The sequence below is a fragment of the Chiloscyllium plagiosum genome, unplaced genomic scaffold, assembly GCF_037043375.1.
Source record: "Chiloscyllium plagiosum isolate Xiang-an unplaced genomic scaffold, Cpla_swu_hap1 HiC_scaffold_17, whole genome shotgun sequence".
Taxonomy (NCBI): domain Eukaryota; kingdom Metazoa; phylum Chordata; class Chondrichthyes; order Orectolobiformes; family Hemiscylliidae; genus Chiloscyllium; species Chiloscyllium plagiosum.
This window is the reverse complement of record NW_028270155.1, coordinates 74,309,868-74,325,907: the sequence shown is the minus strand read 5'-3', so window position 1 is coordinate 74,325,907 and position 16,040 is coordinate 74,309,868. Positions and strand designations below refer to the sequence as shown.

Sequence of the window (16,040 nt, the reverse complement as noted above, 5' to 3'; positions counted from 1 at the left end):
ATCTCACCCCAGATTTAGCCAGATTTGCTTGCATTCAAGATCTGGTTCCAGCCCTGCTTTCTCATTCCCTCCAAAATAAGTCACATACAGCCTTTCGATGGGGATCCCGAACTCTTTTGTCAGCAGCTCCAAGGCCATCTCGCATGCCAATGCCTAAACAATCAAAGTCAAAACAAAAACTCAGCCCACAGATTCTGGATCACTGCAAGTGAGGTTCCCGTTTCATCAAACTAACTTCCTATTAGTGCGAACAAAATGGGAACATGGGTTGTATTTGAGAAACAAATCCAGAGAAAGGGCAAATTTCAATCAATCAAAGGGGGCACATATACAGGAATGGGAGTGAAGATGGTTGTCTACACCTGAATAAGTTAACCCCCAAATTACACAGGAGACTGGGTAGGGTGAAGTTGTGCATTCGTTCGCCGAGCCAGTGTGTTTCTCTGCAATCATTCTGTCACCTCGCTAGGTGACATCAGTGCGTCTTTGATAAGGTGGTGGTGGTCTGTCCCACCTGGTATTTATATGTCTCTATTTGTTGGAGTTCCGGTTCTGTAACTGAGTGGTTTACATATGGGGTCCTGTTCAATGTGTCTATTGACTGAGTTCCAGTTGGAGTGCCAGGCTTCAAGGAACTCTCTGGCGTGTCTCTGTTTTGCCTGTGCTACAATAGCTACATTGCCCCAGTTGAATTTGTGTCCTTTGTTGTCTACGTGGTTGGAAATGAGAGAATGCTGGTCATATCTGGCGTTAGCGAGCTGACGTTCATGCACTCGTACGGTCAGTTTTCTTCCTGTTTGTCCTATGTAGTGTGGGTTTTTCAGTATCCACAAGATACCCTGCAAAAGAATATTCATCTTGTTGAATGTGGGTATCAGATCTTTAACTTTTGTGAGGAGCTGATGGAAGGCGTTTACTGGTTTGTGGGCCACTAAGATTCCCAAGGGTCTCAGTAGTCAGGTAGATATGTCTTTGATATATGGAATAGTCGCTATCATGTCTGGTCTGTAGTGTTTTCTTCTTTGGGTTTGTCTTGTATGTACTGAAGGATAGTGGTCTTGGGGTACCTGTTTTGTTGAAATCCTTTGAACAGGCATCCCTGTTGTGCCTTCTGGAATTCTGGGTTGCTGCAATGTGTCCTTGTCCATTTAAATATATCCTAATGCAGCTCCGTTTGTGTGCGCTGGAGTGGTTGGTGTTATAATTCAGTATCTGGTCACTATGGGTGTTCTTCCTGTACACTCTCGTCTGGAGTTCCCCGGTAGATGTGCATTCCACTAATACGTCCAGGAAGGAGTCTGCTGTAGTTTTCCTCTTCTTGAGTGAACTTTACTTGGTGAGGATATGGTAGTGAGTATCTTCCAGTTGTGTACATTTAATGATGACAAAGGTGTCATCTACATACAACAGAGACACGCCAGAGAATTCCTCGAAGCGTGGCACTCCAACTGGAACTTAATGAGTAGACACATTGAACAAATTGTAGACACATTAGACCCTAGATACAGAACTGGAAGTACCAACAAACAGAGACATATAAATACCAGGTGGGACAGACCACCAACACCTTATCAAAGATGCACTGATGATGTCACCGAGCGAGGCGATGGAACGCTTGCAGAAGAGCACACCGGCTTGGCGAACAATTCCACAGCCCGAGTTGTAAATCTTCTCAAGAACAAGCTAGGTTGTCTCCCAGCAAATGACATAGCTATGATCTTAATGGCTTGCTCCAAGATGACTAATACTTTGCATAATTATAAGTTATATATATTTTAACATTCCGACCCTTGAGTTCTTTGAACTATATCTAGGAGGTTAACCAAATTGTCTCACATAACAGACACATTCCTTAATGACACCACGTGCAGTTAAAGGGTAAGCTCATCTTTCAGTTGCCTTGCAAGGTAAGGGGCTGGTAGTACTGGGGGGCGTGGCCTGCTCTCTCACCCCCTTGTTATGGACCAGACCAGTGCCCCTCAAAACATTTCAAGGAAGTGGCCTAGACTAACTTTGCTGGCTGTTTTAAGCAGGTGTAACGCAGACATTCCAGGAGGGCTGCAGTTAGTCAAACCACTTAGTTTTAAACAAAAAAGAATTTATTTGCCAGATTACTGAATGAAACACAAAAGAAAACAGAACACAGAATAACTTAACCTGTCCGAAAACCCGACAGATTATCCCAACTTAATGCTGTTCTAAATACTTGCAACAATCCCCACACACACCCTTTGGCACAAAAGGAAAAATCAAAAACGGTCTTACAGAGAGAGATGTCAGAGAAAGGGAGGATCAGCATGGACCTGCTTCTTGGGGTCCAGCAGCTTCTACAACTGCCCGACTGCTTTCAAGAGAAAAACTGAGCTGGGAGAACTGGCCACTTCTCTTTCATTGTACGTTTTTTTTAACACTTAAAAGCCTTTTGCCTGAGACAATATTGTTAGCTATACTCAAACTGGCCCTTCAAACTTGGACTTTTCAGAGACTGCGTCTTTTCTGATCTCTCTGAAAAAAACGTCAAGGACAACATAACCCTGTTAAAGGTGCAGCACCCTGTAAACCTGTCAGAGTATTCTGCTGTACAGCGGGGACTGGAGATCTTTCTGCGTGGCCCTTTTGGAATCCAGTCTATATTTTACTCGAATGATACAATCCTCAAAATGTATTAGTCTACATTCTCCATTGCCATAACCTCTGTCAAACTGAACCCTGAAAAATGTGAGGGATGCACTTTGGGAGAGATAACTAGACAAGGGAGTATTCAATGAATGGCTGGACACCAGGAAATCAGAGAAAGAGCAGGATCTTGGGGTACTTGTCCACAGATCCCTGAAGGCAGCAGGACAGGGTAGTTAAGGAGGCTTATAGGACACTTGCCTTTATCAGTAGATTATAAGAGCAGGGAGGTTATGCCGGAGCTATACAAATCTTTGGTTAAGCCACAGCTGAAGTACCGTGTGCAGTCTGGTCACCACCCTAGGAAGGAAGTGATTGGACTGGAGTAGGTGCAGATGAGATTCACACGGATGCAGGTAGGTTTCTGGGTTCTGGAATGCAGTATTTCAGCTATGAAGAAAGTCTGGGTAAGCTTGGCCTGTTTCCTTTACAGCAGCGAAGGCTGAGAAAGGACCTGATTGAGGTTTTTGTAAGGTAATGAAGGACATGGACAGGATGTACAGAGAGCAGCTGTACCCCATAATTGAAACGTCAATAACAAGGGGCATAATTTTAAGGTGAAGGGTGGGGAGGTTTAGAGGAAAATTGAGAAAGAAACATTTACACCCAGAGGGTGGTGGGAATCTGCAATGTATTGCCTGGGAGGGTAATAGAGATGGGAAACCGGAAAATTTAAAAAGTACTGTTGAAAGATTGGAGCGACTGGGCTTGTTTACACTTGAGTTTACAAGGATGAGAGAGGATCTGATTGAGAGGTATAAGATTATTAAAAGATTGGACACTCTGGAGGCAGGAAGCATGTTTCCGCTGATGGGTGAGTCCAGAACCAGAGGACACAGTTTAAAAATAAGGGGTAGGCCATTTAAAACAGAGTTGAGGAGAAACTTCTTCACCAGAGAGTGGTGGACATATGGAATGCTCTGTCCCAGACGGCAGTCTCAAGTCTCTGGATACTTTCAAGAAAGAGATGGATAGAGCTCTTAAAGATAATGGAATCAAGAGTTATGGGGATAAGGGAGGAACAGGATACTGATTGTGAATGATCAGGCCTGATCGTAACAAATGGTGGTGGTGGCTTGAAGGGCCGAATGGCCTACTCCTGCACCTATTGTCTACTTGGATGAGGACTTGAAATGTCATAACATTCAAGTCTATGGGCCAAGTGCTGGAAAGTGGGACCAACGTAGATGCAGTGTAGTTTTGTGTGCGTAGACTTGATGGGCTGAAGGGTCTCTTCTGTACAGTATGGTTCTTTAATTCTAAAATCAGGGACCTTCATTAATCGTTAGGCTTCAGCCATTTCTCACCATTTTTTACTCTTTAAATTAACCGAGGGCAGTTCCTCAGAAAACCACTCTATCTACCTTGAAATAGTCACCAAAGGACCAAGAACCCAACATCTCAAAGAAGGTGTGATGGTAAACATCCTTGCCGACATCATCCAGATCATTGTGTTTCCCTCCTGCACGGATACATTTCTGAGTGTTTGCAGCTCTTGTTAGTTTTGCCATTGGATGGGATGGGTCAATAGTGTTCAGAAAAATCGGTTTAAACTGTAAAGGAAAAGATAGGTCACTCATTAGAAAATGGTTCTAAAAACACACGCGCGAATGACACTCTCTAGAATTCTGTAGCTGCCAATCCTCCGATATAGCTAATTGTCAAGCAAGAGGGTGTACCACAATTGTTAAACATACAGGTTAAAATCACAGTCCCATCTGATCTCATCCTCACCAGACTGCCACATATTAAGACATGTTTAAGTACACACACCATGCTACACTAGTCAGAGGGGAACCTGGCCCGATTTCCACATTCCCCTCTAGGAGAGATGAACCTGAATATAGAAACCTCGCTGCTTCCTCAGTTGCAAATCAGTCAACAAACTGAAACCAAATTTACAAGTCTTGACCTCTGTGGGCAATACCTTTACTCACTAGATAAGTGGAACATAAGAGTAAAGGGACCACAAATTATTTTTCAAGGCAGAAAATTCCCTTGTCCCTACCTTCAGCAGCAATCTCTGCACATTACACTCTTGGATGAAGGCACTCAATTTTCTCCTGGCTAGGTTTGTGCGTCTCATGCATGCTACAACATTAGCTCCTGCATATTCACAGTGCAGATCACATCAACAATAAGCAAACTGTACTACTACTAAGCAAAATTTGCAGGGAGGACCTATATTCATGAGTTGATATGCAATTGTGTGGTATCCCTGGAGGTAAAGGAGCTCTGCAACAGAAACTCTGCACCACGTCTGATTTATATCAGACATGCCTGAACTTTGCTCTGAGGAATACCCTTTCTTCCCAGGTTAAGGAAAAGCAGTAGAGACAGGATCCACAGGCAATGATCCTGTTCAAAAGAGGGAGGTGATATTCACAGGTTTCCTGGCTGATTTTTCTATTGTAACTCCAAATGGGCACCTGAGTACAGGGGAGACGTAGTGAAACGCTCCAGTACCAATCAACTGGCTTATGTGTATGTCCGGGGAACAAGCCAAAGGAAGAAAGCTAAGTTGTCCTTTTGTCTGTTAACACTATTTCCCCACAGTCTTCAGCCCAGCAATTCTCCAACAACATTCTCTGATTTCAGAGAGCTTAAAGCCAATCATAAGCCTGACCTTTCTAACAGCACTAGGTCCTGAATGCGAATGTCACAATTTTTTTTAACGGCTTGCTTTCAGGACTTTCACAAAAACAATGAATTTGAGATTGCGTTTAATACATTGGGCAAATCTCTCATAACTCCTGTAAGATAACCCTGTTCACACTCAGATTGCACTCCGAGCACAGTCCAAAGCATTGACAGTCATATTTATGAAAGAAAACGATCTCCAAAGCTGGGTAATTCCCATTAACCTCAGCAATTTGGGAGACCACAATCCAAGCAGTCTCCTAGAAAGGACAAGCTGCAGCTGAAATAGCATCTTAAGTGGCTAAGACAAGAATATGTCTCTTTGATCCTTTCTCATAATTATGCAGCCGGTGAATATTTCTTGACAAACTAGTTTCGTACAGTACCAGGAATTCATTTAACTCAGTTGAAGGGATAGTTGGTTTACAGAGCAGTATGGTGCCAACAGCTTGGGTTCAATTCCCCTCACCGGTTTGAGGTTACCATGAAGGACTGTCCTTCTCAACCACTTCCCTCGCTGAGGTCTGCTGGCCCTCAGGTTAAATCACCACCATTCGCTTCTCTCTAATGGGAGAGCAGCCCCTATGGTCTGGTAGGACTGTCTACCCATATCGTTCCAGACTTAACCAATATTGTGCTGCTGTTCGGTAACACAACAACAGTAGCAAGGTTCAAGATTAACTCTTCACATACCAATTTCATACTACTAAGCTACCAGTTTATTTTGGTGAAGATGACAGATGATAGGTGGAAAATCCGACAATTTGGGGGTTTACATCAGAGATTCCCTACATTGTGAGATGTAAACTGCCTTGAGTCACAGCATCATTGAGAGTCTAGTCACTCCTCTACAAGATGGAAGAGACACGTTAGCCAATCACCCCACACTACTATTGCACACCACTTGCTACCTGCTTATACAATATTACCGACTGGGAGTCAACAGCCCTAACCTTCACTACCAGCCTTAAGTTGAACAAGAAAAAGGAAAACCGCCAATGTTGGGAATCAAACATGAACTGAAAATGTTGTAAACGTAGAGAAGAGCAAGGTTTCAGATACCACAGTTAATCAGAAAACTCTGGCAAAGGGTACGCACCCAATATACCACACCAGCCTTTTCTCTTCACAGATCCTTACCAGTGGGCATTTCTAGTATCTTGCATCTAGTTTCCATTTGTGGTCCATTCACTGATGTAACCATTCTCGCAGTGCAATATGTTATAAATTAGATTCCATTATTCAAGTGACGCTGTCTACCCATATCGTTCCAGACTTATCCAATAGTGTCCTGCTGTTCTGTACATAATAGACATGGGGACTGTGATATTACGGATGGCTTGACCTCTTTCACATTTGCTAAACATTTTATTAATTAAAATAAAATTAAAATAAATTTAGATGTGATTTGCTAACATGCAAAACTAAAGTCCACATGGGAGACCAACTGTCAATCAAGGATCACCCAAACATGATTAGGTTGATAATCTAGGAAGTGATAAAATGGGCTAAAGGGCCTTCTTCATCCAGGCTTATACACATTGACTTGTGAAATGGCAAAGTGGACAAGTCTAGATAGATACAAACGAAGTCCTAGTTGATGTTTCTTGCTAAGATAATCGTTAGAATTTTCTAAATTACTAAATTATGCACAGTCATACTTTAGAGATGAAGGACTTCACCTGAATCTGGCAAACTGGTAAACCTACCTGATTCATACCAGCATTGGCAAACAGAAGCGTGGGGTCGTCGAGAGGAATAGTCGCTGAGGAGTGGACATACTCGTGGTTATAACGCTTGAAGAAGTCAATGAACTTCTGGCGAACCTGTCCAGCATTCAGTGTGGAATCCATTTTGGAAATAATCTAGAGGGTCTGACAGAAACGAGTACAGGAGTTAGACGTGTTTCTTTTGAAGCTTTTCTCTCCTGCCAGCTTACCTTTCAAGTAACACTTTAGTTTTTCTCCTCATTTCACTTGAGAGAGTCTACTGAGCCTTAATGCAACGTGAAATATTCAAAGGCTTTTCAATTTTAGTAGGTTCTGACTTACTTCCCTAAACCAGCTCTTCCAGGCACCACACTGCTGGATGACTTATAAGAAAACTGGCCACTGCCCGATTCTGACAGACAGACAAAAATTACGATTAATATTAGTAATGTCCTGCTCCAACTGTCAGATAGCTTGCCGTCATAAAATGACTACTTAGAAAGACTGCCATTGGCTCACTGCTTCAAATATCTTCCAAACCCCAAAAACACAGCCCTAAAAACCAAAACAAAATCAATTTACCTCCACTTTAGAATTATACATTCTCAAATAATAAGGTTATTAACTTCCATCACAGTTTTGCCCTTGGTTTCAACATAGGAAAAGCAGCAGGAGTAACCCACCATTAACAATGAGATGGTAGAGGTGACCTGTCCAACAGCCAATGCTCTGCTCATTTCTCCATGCTTTCAAGCCTTGCACATCCTTTTCAATCACTTGTTGGAGACAGACCCACCCCTCCATTTTCATCTTTAAGTGTCTATCATCACTCTTCTCCTTCTTGGTCTACATCTCATTAACCTTTCAATCACCTCCACCAGCAAATACTCACATCTTAGAATACTGCAACACTTCAAATCACAGTCTTTTAAGATCTCCATTTATCCCTATTCCAAGTAACTCTTCACACTGAGAGAAAGAAAAAGCAATGCTCGCAATTGATTTTCTTTCTTTGACTTATTTATGATTACAACCATTTTCTAACTTAGATGGTGCATAGCGAGTTTTGTGAAGATTTGGCCGGAGGCTCACTGAAGATGTTACCTGGTATGGTGACGAAACGTTTGAAAACAAACCTACTTCCTTAAATGGTGCATAAATGGTGATTCACTTTTTCTATTCGGAGTACAGGTAACGCCCGCTACCTGAAAGCAGAGCGTTCCTATGAAATCTTCCATAAGCCAAAATGACGTAGAGCGAACAAGCATTCGTTTACACGGGAAAAATTTCACCTTTTTTTGTAAAATCCTCTTCGGGTTTCTTTCGGTTAGCGAAAACAGGTATTAATGTAGGTCTTTCGTAAAAATGAAGTGGTGTAAAGTGAACTTTCGAAAAGCTGGGGGAATACCTGTTGTGGGTATCACTAGCAAGGTCAGCATTTGTTGCCCACCCCCACCCCCCAATGCCCTTGAACTGATAGGTTTGTGAGGCCATTTCAGAAATCAAGAGTCAGCTACCTCATTGTAGGCAGATCAGTGAAGGACACCAAATTTCCTGAAGTGAAGCAGATGAATTTTTAAACAGCAGTTGGTGATAATTGTTATGGTCATTGTCACTAAGACTAACGTTTAACTCCAGATTTATTTACTAATTTTAAATTCCTCCAGTTGTCATGATGGCAGTTGAAACTATGTTCTCAGAACATTAGCCTGGGCCTCTGAATTACTGCTCCAGCGTCTACATCCCCTGGGCTGCACCTTTTTCTCGATTCGATTAGATTAGATTCCCTACAGTGTGGAAACAGGCCCTTCAGCCCAACCAGTCCACACCGACCCTCCAAAGAGTAACCCACCCAGACCCCCATTTCCCTCTGACTAATGCCCTAACACTGCGAGCAATTTAGCATGGGCAATTCACCTGACCTGCACATCTTTGGATTGTGGGAGGAAACCAGAGCTCCCGGAGGAAACCCATGCAGATACAGGGAGAACGTGCTTTTCTACTACAATTTCTTCCATTTTCATAATACTCTTTTTTAAAATATATTATTCCACATTCCTTAAACTTTCACAACCTTGTTCATTCTATCCAATAGAATTTGTAGACCTTGTGTGCTAGCCATTGGAGCGTGCCATCCATAATTTCACTAGCATCAACTGACCTCCTATTTTGACAGCATTCTTTACTTCATCTAGAACTCCTTTATCGTTGCTTCCGCACAGCAGGCTATCTTATCTCTCACAGCACCCAGTTATACCAGGCTTAATTTCACAGAGACAGGCTGCTACATTCCTTTATTTCTCCAATCTACCTTGATCATCTCCATCCCTTCTGACAGGTTCTATCAGCCTGACAAGTTGCGAGTAGGCTAGCAAGTCTTTACGTCAGCTTGATCAGCTCAATTTTCGGAAGGTTTGTGGAATCAGTGAAGCTATGTGGCGAGAGCATCCAATGTAAAAGGGGAATGGGACTAGCTGCATTCGTCTTAGAGAGTTGGCACTGACACAACGTACCAGATGGCCTCCTCTTCTCCTGTGACCATTCTATAAAGTAAAAGACCAGATGTCCTGTTTTTGTAGCAGTGTTGCTCATTGGGTCAGCCAGGGAGAACCTCCCTAACAATATCCTCAAGACTGCACTGCAAGTGTAGCCTGCCTTGATTATGAAAATCTCTGGAATATGATTTGCATCCAGGACCTAGTGAACCTGGCAAGGGGGAGGGTGGACAACACTGGCCAGAGTCACAGAGTCACACAGCACGGAAACAGACTCTTCGGCCCAACTCGTCCATGCCAACCAGGTTTCCCAAACCAAAATAGACCCATTTGCCTGCGTTTCGCCCATATCCCTCTAACCCTTCTTATTCAAGTCCCTGTCCAAAAGTCTTTTAAATGTTGTAACTGTACCTGCATCTAACACTTTCTCTTCATTCCAAATGCAAACCACCCTGCATGAAAAAACTGCCCCTCCAGTCCCAACTTATCCAGCCTCTCCATATAACTCAAAACCTCCAGTCTCAGTAACATCTTTTCTGCACCCACTCCGATTTAATAATAATCCTCATACAGCAGAGCAACCAGAACTGTATTCCAAAAGTGGCCTCACCAGCATCCTGTACAACCTCAACATGACAATCCCAACTCCTATACTCAGTGGTCTGAGCAATTAAGGTAAGCATGCCAAACGCCTTCTTTACCAGTTTGTCTACTGTGACACACCTGTGAAACGTCGATTTTACTGCTCCTCGGATGCTACCTGAACTGCTGTGCTCTTCCAGCACCACTAATCCAGTACCTGTGACTTGAACCCCTCGGTCTCTGTTCTAACTGTGTAAGTCCTGCCCTTGTTCATCCTTGCAACACCTTTCAATTATCTAAAATGAACATCATCCGCCAATCCTCGGTCCATTGGCCCAACTGATCAAGATTCCTTTGTAATCTTAGATAACCTTCCTCACTATCTACTACATCACCAATATTGACATCATCCGCAAACTTACTAACCATGCTTCCAATATTCTCAACCAAATAATTTATATAAATGACAAACCAAAGTGGAACACTAATGGTCACAGGCCTTCAATCCAAAAAAAACAACCCTCCACGACCACCCTCTGTTTTCTACCATCAAGCCAATTTTGTACGCAATTGGCAAGTTGGCCCTGAATCATGTTATCTAACTTTACTGACTCGCCTACCATGCAGAACCTTGCTGGAGGCCTCACTAAAGTCCGTGTAGATGTCTACTATTCTACCCTCATCTATCTTCTTGGTCACATCCAACTCAATCAAGCCGTGCTGACTATCCCTAAACCGACTTTGCCTTTCCAAATGCACGTAAATCGTGTCTCTCAGAGTCCTCTCCAACAGCTTACACACGACCAAGATCAGACTCACCGGTCTACAGTTCTTCGGCTGCTCCTTGCAGCCTTTCTTAAATGGAAGCACAAGATTAGCCACCTTCCAGTCCTCCAGCAACACATCTTTGGCTGCAGATGAGAGAAATATCCCTTCCTGGTGCCCCACAATGTCCTGGGATGCACTTGATCAAACCCCAGAGATTTATCTACCTTTATGGTTTGACCTCTTCTGTAATAAGCAGACATCAACATTTTTATTTCCCACAGACATGCATGCAGCCATCGCACAGGTACATATCTTAAACCCTGCCTAATTGACAGACACGTTGTCAGATGCTTTAGCCCTGGACAAATGCAAGAATGTCAAATTTCAAGCTCACAACTGTGTGTGTGTGTGTGTGTTGTGATCCTCCTGGAATCTATCCTGATAACTGAAAAAAGGGGAAAATAAAACTTGGATAATATAACTCTCTTTCCAGCGATGCATAGTTTTTTTTGTTAATGTCCTTGTAGCACCATGACCTCTTCCCTTGCAGAAAGTGCCTCCCTCCCTCTCTCTCTCTCTCTCTCCTGCTGGAAATGATGGGCCGCAACGCCGCCTCACACTGGGAGCATGAGGCCACAACTCACCGGCGTCAAACTCCACCGGAAATACTCCCGCTAGATGGTCAGGGAACAAGAAATTAAAGCAGGTTAGATTCGGTAACCGAGCACGAAAGACCCACTCTCCCTCCCTTCACTCACCCGGCTCCCGCACCGACCCTCAACACCTCCCTCACCGCCGCCGCCGCCGCCGGCTCTCAACCCCGCCCCCTCGCCACTCCTATTGGTCAGACCCCTGCGGCCGCGCCGCCGTTCCGCCCTCCGATTGGTCCAGACGCACGTCAGTCCGGCCAGCAGTCCCCGCCCCCCCCCCGCGGCTGATGCAACCCGATGCCACGTGACTGCCAGCCCGGCCCGGGTCCCCGGGAGAGAGCTGTCAATCAAAGCTGAACCAGTTCCCAGGGAGGGTGAGGGAGAAGCTGCAGCCCAGCAATCACTGCAACAGCTTGCGTTTTGTTAGCGCCTCTTCCCGTCAATGCATCTGCTAGGGGTGCGGACGTGGAAATCCGAAATTAAAACACATTTGCGGATGTGGAAATCGAAATTAAAACTGTGGAATACAGGAAATGTTCAGCTGATAAGACGGTGTTGCCTTATCGCCTTAATATTTGCAGTAGTTTCCTTTCTCCCCACAGCTTATTGTTGTCATGAGGGTGGAGCTCAGTTTGTAAATAGCAAATTCCGATGCGCACAAGGAAAGGAGAGCATTAACCAATTAACTTACAGCTTGAGGGATATAAGTGTGGTTAGGTTTGGCAAATTAAACTGTGAAGGCTCTGATAGTAATTTTGAATTTGCCTGCAAAATCGAGATGTAATTCATTGAAGGTGCTGAAAATCGGATTTGATTGAAGATCCTGAATAGACTTGGCAAGGAGCAGTTGTGAAAAAGGGTCACAAGCCAACTTCTTTTCCCTGGGGTGGGGGAATCCAGAACTAGAGGTCATAGGTGTAGGGTGAGACGGGAAAGATTTAAGAGGGACCTAAGGGGTAACTTTTTTACGCAGAGGGTGGTGCGTGTATGGAATGAGCTGCCTGAAGATGGAGGCTGGTACAATTACAACTTTAAAAAGGCGTCTGGATGAGTACGTGAATAGGAAGGGATGAGGGATGTGGGCCATGTGCAGGCAAATGGGACTAAATTAGGTTAGGATATCAGGTCAGCATAGATGAGTTGGACCATGAACTGTTTCTGTGCTGTATGTTTCTATTACTCTATGACTTAACGTTAACTCAGCTTTCTCTCCGCAGATGCTGCCAGACCTGCTTAGTTTATCCAGCAATTTCTGTGGAGTTTTTCCAGGTATCCAGAATGTACAGTTCTTCTATTTTATTCTATTGACAAGGAGTATGTGGAAAAGATGTGGGTCAGTCCAGAACGAGAGTGCACAGTTTTAAAATGAGGAGTGTCCCTTAAAGTACAGTGATAGGGGGAAATTTTTTTTCCATGCAGCTTTGGAAATCTCTGGTTCAGAAAGCAGTGGATGTGAGGTAATTGCCTTTAACTATTTTTAAGGAAGAGGTAGATAAATTCAATCAGGGCAGGGAGATCAAAGGTTGAATTGAATTAGATTTATTGTCACGTACTCAAATGAGTGCAGGTGCCCCCCCCATTCACAGGTGATACATTTCAAGACCTACCACGGATGATCGAAACCACGGACAGTAGCGAATCTTATCATTTAAATGGGAAATCTACCTCCCGGCAGCCCCCTGGAACTATTTCTGGAATGTTCCATGTAATACTTTAGGGCCGTGGTAAACCGTGGCTAACTGAAACCACAGTGACAGGATACGGAGGTTCTACTCTACAGTGAAAAGTTTACAAGTTGCCAATTATGGCGCCATCTTAGCTACAAGATACCTAGGTACAGATTTTTCAGTGCACATTCTTAAGGAAAAGGTAATTAGTTAAATAAGAAGTCCAGCATTACAGATCGTAGGAATAAATTAGAGAAATAAGAAAGTTCAGAACAATAATCCATGCTAGCACCTAGCCTCTGATCCACACCAGGCCTTGACTTTAGACCATGCCATGTTTTACCGCGAGATTCTCAAGACTGGGAGACCACTCTGGAATCACCTCAAGGCCGCAAGTCCACACTGGGCCAAAATACTGCCATGGCTGTCGAAGGACCACCGCAACATGCCGGACTGGGGAACCACCACACCAAGTCAAGAGACCACCTCGACAGGCCGAGAGATCGCCATGCCGGGTCAAAACACCATCCGCCAGGCCGAGAGGACGCCTTGTCAGGTCCACTCTGAGGTCGAGAGTCCGAGTCCGTGCTGAGGCCAGGAGTTCAGGGTGTTGCTGAGAAGAAAGAAGAGAGACAGAAAAACACACAAAAGAGAAAAGAAAGAAAAATCTGACAGAGTGGACGAGCTCCATCGGAAGTGTCCTGCGGCACTGCCATCTTGGAAGTTGCCAGGATAGGTGTGAATGTAGAATTCGGATCGGTCATGATTCACTGATTGACTAAGCCAACCCAACAGGCCGACTAATTTATTTGTGCTCCTATTTCCAATGTTCATAAAGCAGTAAGAACTGGGGGCGGGAGGAGAGATCAAAGTTGTAAAGATGTGAATCAAATAGTAGAGATAAGGCAAGGAAGCGAAAGTATTCATGTGAGAAATGATAAAGGACTGTGGCAGGATGGATAGTGAGTACTTTTGGTAAGTTTTGGTAAAACAAACAAAGGCAAGACTTGTACAATTAATGGTAGAGCCTTGGGTACTATTGTGGAACAGAGAGACCTACGGGTTCAGGCAAGTAATTCTTTGAAATTTGCATCACATGTAAACAGAGTGGTTGAGAAGATGTTTAGCCCACTTGCCTTCATTACTCAGACTTTTGAGTTTATGAGTTGGAGCATCATGTTGAGGTTGGGGGCGGCCTCTTCTGGAGTACTGTGTGCAATGCTAGTCAACCTGCTAAAGGAAGGATATTGTTAAATTGGAGAGGGTGCAGAAAAGGTTTACCCGGATGTTGCCAGGAGTGGAGGGTTTGAGATATAAAGAAAGGCTGAATAGGTTTGTGACACTTGTCCACTGGAGCATTGGAGGTTGAGGGGTGACCTCGTAGAGGTTTTTAAAATCATGAGGGGTATAGATAAGGTGAATAGCCAAGGGTCTGCTCTCTACAGCGTGGGAATTCAAAACTAGGAGGCATATTTTGAAGGAGAGAGAAGAAAGTTTAAAAAAATGACGCTGGAGCAACTTATTTACACAGAAAGTGATTCTTGTGTGGAATGAACTGCCAGAGGAAGTGGTGGATGCTGGTGCAGTTACAACATTTAAAAGACATTTGGATAAGTGCATGAACAGGAAAGTTTGGAGAGATATGGGCCAAACGCAGGGTAGTGGGACTGGTTTGGTTTGGGAATATGGTTGGCATGGATTAGTTTAACCAAAGGGTATGTTTCCATGGTGTATAACTCTAAATCAAGAAGTAAGTCAACAAATAAGGCTAGAGATTACAAAAATTATAAAAGGATAAAGCCAAAGGCTCTGTATCTGAATGCAGGTAGCATTCAAAATAAAACAGATGAACTGATAGCCATCACAGATGAATAATCTGATAGCCATCACAGACACATGGTTGCAGAATGACATGGATTTGTACCTGAATCCTGAAGAGTACATGACATTTATGAAGAACTGAGGAAAGGTGGAAGGGTGATTCTGTTAATAAATGACTCTATTAACACAAAAATGATGGGGTGGCTTAAGTTCAGGAAACCGGCATGTGCAAACAGTTTCGGTAGAGATTGGAAATGTTTAAGGCGAGAAGTCACCTGCAGGAGTGGTGCACTGGTTCCCCTAATGTAATCCCAGAGTAGGATGGAATATAAAAGAAAATATTATTGGAGCTTAACAAAACGTTATGGTGATAATCATGAGGAATATGAATCTACATACTGACAGGAAAAATCAAATACTCAAAAGTAGCCTAGATGAGGACTTGGTAGAAAACTTTTTCAGTGTAGTTTCTTGGAACTGATCATTGTGGAGGCAACCAGTGAGAAGCAGTACTGCACCTGGTATTGTGCAGAGAGGTAGGATTAGTTAATTATCTCATAGTGCAAGTGATCTTCAATAGCAGTGATCATAATATAATTTTACTTTCAGTTGAGGGACAGAAGAGTGGGTACAAGACTAGTATTTTATACTGAATTAAACACAGCTAGGAGGATATGAAAAATGAGCTAGTTAAAGTGAAATGGAAATTAGATTAAGCAATAGGTCAATAAGGACACAGGGCAGACATTTAAGAGGGTATTTCTGAATACAACAAGTAAGAAAAATTCTAAAGGGAGGATACACCATCCCTGGTTAACTAAAGGTGTTAAAGATGACAGAAAAAAAACCTGATAATTGCACAACGATGGGTGACAGGTCACAAGATTGGATAAAATATAGATAAAGGGAAAAAATAACTAAAAGATTAACAAGGTGGCAAAATGAGAGCATGAGGGACAGATAAGAAGTGTTTAGAGATATTTGGGGGAATAAAAACGAGTTAATAAAATGACAGTTGGTATTATGGAAAGT

General features: G+C 43.4%; 1 protein-coding gene across 2 annotated transcripts in view; it reads right to left on the bottom strand.

The window, feature by feature from the left end:
• The window catches only part of aars1 (alanyl-tRNA synthetase 1), a 50,997-nt gene extending 39,303 nt beyond the window's left edge, over positions 1–11,694 (bottom strand). The window contains exons 1-4 of one of the 2 annotated variants that reach the window (XM_043707357.2): positions 11,629–11,694; positions 7,026–7,190; positions 4,041–4,229; positions 8–153 (exon numbers count right to left, since the gene is read on the bottom strand). In XM_043707357.2, the coding sequence (XP_043563292.2) occupies positions 8–153; positions 4,041–4,229; positions 7,026–7,169 (479 nt within the window). In that variant the 5' untranslated portion in view covers positions 7,170–7,190; positions 11,629–11,694. Of the gene's footprint in view, positions 1–7; positions 154–4,040; positions 4,230–7,025; positions 7,191–11,514; positions 11,537–11,628 lie in introns of those variants that run through there. The other variant, XM_043707358.2, reaches the window with a different exon arrangement.
• Positions 11,695–16,040: the final 4,346 nt, after the last annotated feature.